Raw genomic sequence first — 6,759 nt, forward strand, 5'->3', positions numbered from 1 at the left:
CCTCTCAATCGCTCCCTCTTTCTCTCTCTTCTGCCCTGAAGGGCAGACTGTTTGTCTACTAATAGAGTTTCTTAAGTGAGTTCCCGCATCCGAAGTGGTTCCTGGGTGCTTTCATTGGTGTGGTGACTTGGGTGGGCTCTTCTACTGCCACTTAGGCGAGTGGAATCCCATCTGACTCCCCAGACTCCTGGACACTGGTTTCACTTCCCAATTGCCCAGATGCTGGGTTGCACACCACCACCAACTTCAGATTGGTGAGTTTTTCCCCAGGTCGACTTAAACACTCCTCTGCTGACCTGAGACAGGACCACTGATCATCCAGCACCCTCAAGGAGGTTGAGGAGTGGGAGATTCCCCAGCCACCACTTTTACAGTTATGGGTGGCCCCCTTAGCTGACCTTATCTGATGGGTGGGTCCCCGGTCTTTATGGTGGAGATTCTCTCTCAGGGTTGAGGCTCCTCACTCTCGAAAATCCTGACGTCAGGTCCTCAACTCTCTCAGTTTTTGCCCGGCACACACTGACAGGGGTGACAACTCCCATCACTGTGCTGCCTTCTCATCTCCAGCCAATTAGTTTTGACTTGGTTGTTTCTCAGTCTCCACTATGGGATCTAGGTCTTCCATTCCATCAGACTCACCCTTGGGATGTTTACTAGAAAATCTTAAATCCCTTCACCTGATCCCTGATCTAGAGCCATCAAAACTTATTTGCTTGTCATTGGCCATTTTAGGTGGTCCACGGCGGTGCCACTAAAGAGAGGAGGCGGCAAGGGTGGCCGCCACTGCTTCTTATTCTTTTTTGGTGAAGCCAGAGATAGTGGGAGTGCACATCACATGAGAGGGGAATCGAGGGGAAGAGGCACAGGAGGCTTTGCAGACACAAACACCTTCTCTGTCTTGTGTGCTTCTTGAGGTAGAGTGGGCATGTGGCAGTGGTGGGGATTACTTTGCTGCTGGTTTCGATTTGTGGCAGCAGTGGGTGTAGTCTCCTCAGAGGCAGTAGCAATATGTCAGATGGGTAGTTCAGCTAGGATGGGGAGGTGGAGGCAGCAGCAGGCGGCTCAGCAGGCAAGTAGGAGGGCGCCATGGTGATGATGGCGCAGGGGACAGTGGCCGCAGCAGTGGCAGGAAGCAGAGCTGGGACCCAGGGGTGGAACCCCAGCTGAAGGCACTGAAGGAGGCAGCACCGAATCAGAGGGGATGAAGATTGATGCCAGTAAGAATGAGGAGGAGGGGCAGCTCTAGTTCAGGAGGCTGAGACTTCGGAGAGGGACTGAGAGAGGGCAGACACATCCCAGACTTGCTCGAGGACAAGGCTCAGCTCTTGCCAGGACAACTTGAGACATGTCTGACACAAGCAAGAGTGGTGTGAGTCCAACTCGTTTCCAGGCTAAACCTTCGGAAAAGAACAGTGGCTCCATGATGCAGACCCTGTTGACAGTGACCCAGAACTTGGAGGTCTCAGAGACACCGAAGGTCTCAGAGGTTGCAAAGGTCCCAAAAGCCTCAGGAGTCTCAAAGGCTACAGAGATCTCAAAGGCCTCAGAGGCTCAGGAGTCAGCTACCAGCCAGGTCTCACCTACCACCCAGCTGACTGATGCTCAGGTTCTGGCAGCTGAAAACAAGAGTCCAACAGCTGACACCAAGACACAGAATACTGACCTGCAGGCTGTAACAATGCCTGCCACCGAAACCAAAAAAGTCAGCTGTGTGGCTGATACAAAGGTCAATACAAAGGCTCTGGAGACTGAGGCTGCTGCCTCTCAGGCTCCAGCAGATGAACCTGAGTCTGAGGGTGCAGCTGCTCAGGCTCAGGAGAATCAGGATACTCAGCCCAAGGTCAAGGCCAAGAAAGCCCGAAAGGTGTCGCTGGCTCTTTGCGGTTCCAAAATCTGTGGATATTTGTCACCGCCTGCAGCAAAAACTTGCACGGGTCTTATGGGTGGTGGAGTGGAAACTGAGGCACTTCTATCTTTCTCTTTGGTGCACTGCTTTCTTGCTTGTTTATAGAGGATAGAGGAAATGAGGTTTACTTGCTTTGAGAGGAGAGACCCCTCTTATCAGAGAGAAAGAAACTTTGCTTAAGAGAGAAACTTTGAAAGAAAGACAGGCTTTTCTTAGAGCTTAGAAGGAGAGAGGCCTGCCACGCCTTAAAGTCCTGCATCCTGTGAACTAAGGGTGTGTCTACCTAAGGTGCCCTAGTAATGCGTCTCAGTTCTCCGTTCCGCAATCTGCCTTCCACAGCTGCCCCTACTCACTGCTGTGTTTTTCCCTCTGGTTGCTTCTAATGGCTGCTATAGCGTGTTTTTCCCTCTGGCTGCTGCCCCGCGTGTGTTTTCTTCTACTAGCTTTTCTGGTAATGGCTGCTGCTTTAACCTTTCTTAACTTATTTTACTAGACTTGTTTAGTTTTAGCAGCTGTTTTACCTGGATATTACTTACCTCTTTTGTGGCGGTGCGAGGGGTCCCGGGTTTCGGCACCACTTGCCTCGTCCAGTGAGTACAATGAAGACTCGGCTCTCAAATGAAGTTTTAAGGTCTTTATTTTTATGGGAGAGCTTCTGAGCCGAGTGCCTGGTTCTTCCTCCTCCTCCACCGCCGCCGTCTTCTTTTTCTTCTGTCGTGCAGCTCTCTCTCTCTCTCCTTCTCTTGTCGTGCAGTTTTCTCTCTCCTTCTTTTCTCTCGTGCAGCTGCCACTTCTCTCTTCTTCCTCTCTCGTCGCGCCTCGGCCGCCTCTCCTCTTTTCTCGTCCCACAGCTGCTCCTGCCCTCCTTGCCTTCCTTGCTCTGCCTTGCTTGCTCCCCTTGCCTGCCCAAAGTACCCAGCTTTATGGGATATAATAGCCAATCACCTTAATGGGTCAGGCGTTTGGCTCGTGGAGACTCAATGGTGGGTAATGAGGACCTGTACTGATCACGAGCTAAGCACGGACGCGGAGGAGATCAGTCAGCCAATAGAAAGCACTTGCAGCTGGGCTTCTCGGCACCATAGGGCGAGGCCAGCCACCACTGCAGGCCCTACAGGGCAGTGGCCTCCAACAGAAAGGTGAAACATCTGGATGGGGAAGAGGATGGAAATAGTGATCAGAGTCAGGCTTCTGGAACCACAGGTGGTCGAAGGGTCTCAAAGGCCCTGATGGCCTCAATGGCCCGCAGGGCCTCAAGGGGGCCCATAGCCTTTTGGGCCCGTAGGGCATCAAGAACTCGGCTGCTTGGGCCCGGAGAGCCTTGCTCTCCCTGAGGTCACCTAAAGCCCGCAGGGGGAAGGCCCGCCGTAGAGCTGCCAAACTTCAGTCATCCCAGGAGCCTGAAGCACCACCACCTAGAGATGTTGCCCTTTTGCAAAGGAGAGCAAATGATTTGGTGAAGTACCTATTATCTAAAGACCAGACAAAGATTCCATCAAACGCTCAGACATGCTGAAGGACATCATCAAAGAATATACTGATGTGTACCCTGAAATCATTGAACGAGCAGGCTATTCATTGGAGAAGGTATTTGGGATTCAGTTGAAGGAAATTGATAAGAATGACCACTTGTACATTCTTCTCAGTACCTTAGAACCCACAGATGCAGGAATACTGGGAACGACCAAGGACTCACCCAAGCTGGGTCTCCTCATGGTGCTTCTTAGCATCATCTTCATGAATGGAAATAGGTCCAGTGAGGCTGTCATCTGGGAGGTGCTGCGCCCTGGGATACATCACTCACTCTTTGGGGATGTGAAGAAGCTCATAACTGATGAGTTTGTGAAGCAGAAGTACCTGTACTATGCCAGAGTCCCCAATAGCAATCCTCCTGAGTATGAGTTCTTTTGGGGCCTGCGCTCATACTATGAGACCAGCAAGATGAAAGTCCTGAAATTTGCCTGCAAGGTACAAAAGAAGGATCCCAAGGAATGGGCAGCTCAGTACTGTGAGGCAATGGAAGCAGATTTGAAGGCTGCAGCTGAAGCCAAGGCGAGGGCTGAGATTAGAGCTCAAATGGGCATTGGGCTTGGCTCTGAAAATGCTGCTGGGCCCTGCAACTGGGACGAAGCTGATATTGGACCCTGGGCCAAAGCCTGGCTCCAGGCGGGAGCTGAAGCTAAAGCCAAAGCCCAAGAGAGTGGTGGTGCCAGTGCTGCTGCCAGTACCAGTACCGGTGCCAGTGCCAGTGCCAGTGCCAGTGGTGGCTTCAGTGCCAGTGCCAGCCTGACCGCCACTCTCACATTTGGGCTCTTTGCTGGCCTTGGTGGAGCTGGGGCCAGCACCAGTGGCAGTTCTGGTGCCTGTGGTTTCTCCTACAAGTGCGATTTCAGATATTCCTGATCCCAGCAGTCTTTCTCTTCAAGCCAGGGTGCACACTCAGAATCCTACTCAAAACAGCACTCTAGGCAGCCACTATCAATCAACAGACGTTGACACTCTGCATTAAATCTATTTGCCACTTCTGAAAAAAAAAAAGAATGAGGAGGAGGAAGGCCATTCAAACTCCTCCCTCCCATGACACACTGACGCAGCAACAGCACAGCGGGAAGAACGGAAATGTTTATAGGAGGCCTCAGCTGGGACACTACAAAGAAAGATCTGAAGGACTACTTTTCCAATTTGGTGAAGTTGTAGACTGCACTCTGAAGCTAGATCCCATCACAGGGTGATCAAGTGGTTTTGGCTTTGTGCTATTTAAAAAGTCAGAGAGTGTAGATAAGGTCATGGATCAGAAAGAACATAAATCGAATGGGAAGGTGATTGATCGTAAAAGGGCCAAAGTCATGAAAACAAAAGAGCCTGTTAAAATTTTTGTTGGTGACCTTTCTCCAGACACACCTGAAGAGAAAACAGGGGAGTACTTCGGTGGTTTTGGTGAGATGGAATCCATAGAGCTCCCCATGGACAACAAGACCAATAAGAGGCATGGATTCTGCTTTATTACCTTTAAAGAAGAAGGACCAGTGAAGAAGATAATGGAAAAGAAGTATCACAATGTTGGTCTTAGTAAATGTGAAATAAAAGTAGACATGTTGAAGGAACAGTATCAGCAGCAGCAACAATGGGGATCTAGAAGAGGATTTGTAGGAAGAGTTCATGGAAGAGGTGGTGACAAGTAGAGTGGTTATGGGAAAGTACCCAGGTGAGGTGGTCATCAAAATAGTTACAAACCACACTAAATTATTCCACTTGCAACTTACCCCAACAGGTGGTAAAGCAGTATTTTCCAATTTGAAGATTCATTTGAAAGTGGCTCCTGCCACCTGCTAATAGCAGTTAAAACTAAATTTTTTGTATCAAGTCCCCAAATGGAAGTATGACGTTGGGTCCCTCTGAAATTTAATTCTGAGTTCTCATTTAAAGAAATTTGCTTTCATTGCTTTATTTCTTAATTGCTATGCTTCAGAATCAATTTGTGTTTTATGCCCTTTCCCCCCCAGTATTGTAGAGTAAGTCTTGTGTTAAAAGCCCAGTGTGACAGTGTTATGAGGTAGTAGTGTCTTACTTGTTTTTTTAATAAATCCTTTTGCATTAAAAAAAAACTTGTTTGCCTGTGAAACGATATTTAACCACAGTATCCTTTGGATAATCAGTCTAGGTGGCCAGTTAATGGCATTCTGGATACTAATGTTTTGAGGGATTTGTACTTCTGTGAACGTGCGGGCAAGTGGAGAGAAAGTCTTTACATTGAAGCTTTCTCTTTCTTGCACACTAAACTTAATTTCTGTTCTTCCTGCAAACATGAACACCTCCTTTTGGCTTCTTCCTCCCTCCAAATCCCTCCTCCCCCAACTTTGATCCGACTAAGGAACTATCCCCATACTGCTCTACTGTGGCAGAGGCCTTTCTAGCTCCTGCTCTCCCATCTTCTTTGTCCTGCCCTGTTTCTTTTTCCGCCCCACCCGCCTTCCAGCCTGCCTAGTCTCCCATCACACGGTCTCACGCACATGTTCTAGCTCCCCTACAGGAAGTGGCTGGTGTGGAGGGAGTGATCAGGGTCCATGTTCCTTTTTCACTTTCTGATCTTTCCCAGTGATCGGTTAGGCTCCTTTACTTCCAACTCTACAAACTTCATTAAGGAATTTCAGTATCTCACTCAGTCTTATGACTTTACATGACATGATATTTATATGATCATGTCCAACACCTTGACCCCTGAGGAGTGCAGGAAAGTCTGGGAACAGGCACGCAATTATCCAGGTCAGTTTCACCGATCGACCCCAACCCATCCCATTGGGGCTGAAGCAGTACCAGATAGGGAGCCCCAGTGGGATTCTAATACAGGTATTGGACATTTGTGGTGGGATGAGTTCCAAACTTGTGTCCTTGCAGGTCTCCGTAAGGCCACCATTAAACCTATTAACTAAGATAAACTTTAGGAAGTAATATGGGACAAGACTAAAATCCCATCTGCCTTTCTGAGTCACCTCACAGAGGCCATGCTCAAATATACTAACCAGGACCCTGAGACTCTGGAGGGATGACAGTTACTCATGACTTATTTTTTTCTCAAAATTACCTGGACATAAAGGCTAACTTGAGGTGGTTGGATAGGGGGCCCCTCACCCACAGCCAGAGGTTCTAGCAGTGGCATTCAAAGTATTACAATAGAAGGGAAGAAATAAATTAAAATAGCTAATGCTAGCTAAAGCCTTTCAGCCAGCTACACCTGCCCAGCCAGTCGCTGCTGGGGTACCCTAGCTCCCAGAAGACTTCTAGGCCCATGCCTCAAGTGCAGGATAGAGGACCACTGGGTGTGAGTCTGCCCGAACCCCTGGCAGCCCCTAGGT

General features: G+C 49.1%; 1 protein-coding gene and 1 pseudogene across 2 annotated transcripts; both read left to right on the forward strand.

Moving 5' to 3' along the window:
- Positions 1-1,256: 1,256 nt before the first annotated feature.
- LOC306657313 (melanoma-associated antigen D2-like) lies at positions 1,257-4,433 on the forward strand. Its single transcript, XM_079133191.1, is given in 4 exon segments — positions 1,257-1,864; positions 3,046-3,205; positions 3,208-3,399; positions 3,402-4,433. Coding segments are annotated over 4 exon segments (1,779 nt in total). The 5' UTR covers positions 1,257-1,345; the 3' UTR covers positions 4,310-4,433.
- A 92-nt stretch (positions 4,434-4,525) lies between these two features.
- On the forward strand, positions 4,526-5,564 carry LOC306657314 (heterogeneous nuclear ribonucleoprotein D0-like; annotated as a pseudogene). Its single transcript has one exon. The product of its transcript is annotated as a heterogeneous nuclear ribonucleoprotein D0-like (transcript).
- The last annotated feature ends 1,195 nt before the right edge of the window (positions 5,565-6,759 follow it).

This window comes from Sciurus vulgaris (assembly GCF_902686455.1).
Source record: "Sciurus vulgaris genome assembly, chromosome: 3".
NCBI classification, from domain to species: Eukaryota; Metazoa; Chordata; class Mammalia; order Rodentia; family Sciuridae; genus Sciurus; species Sciurus vulgaris.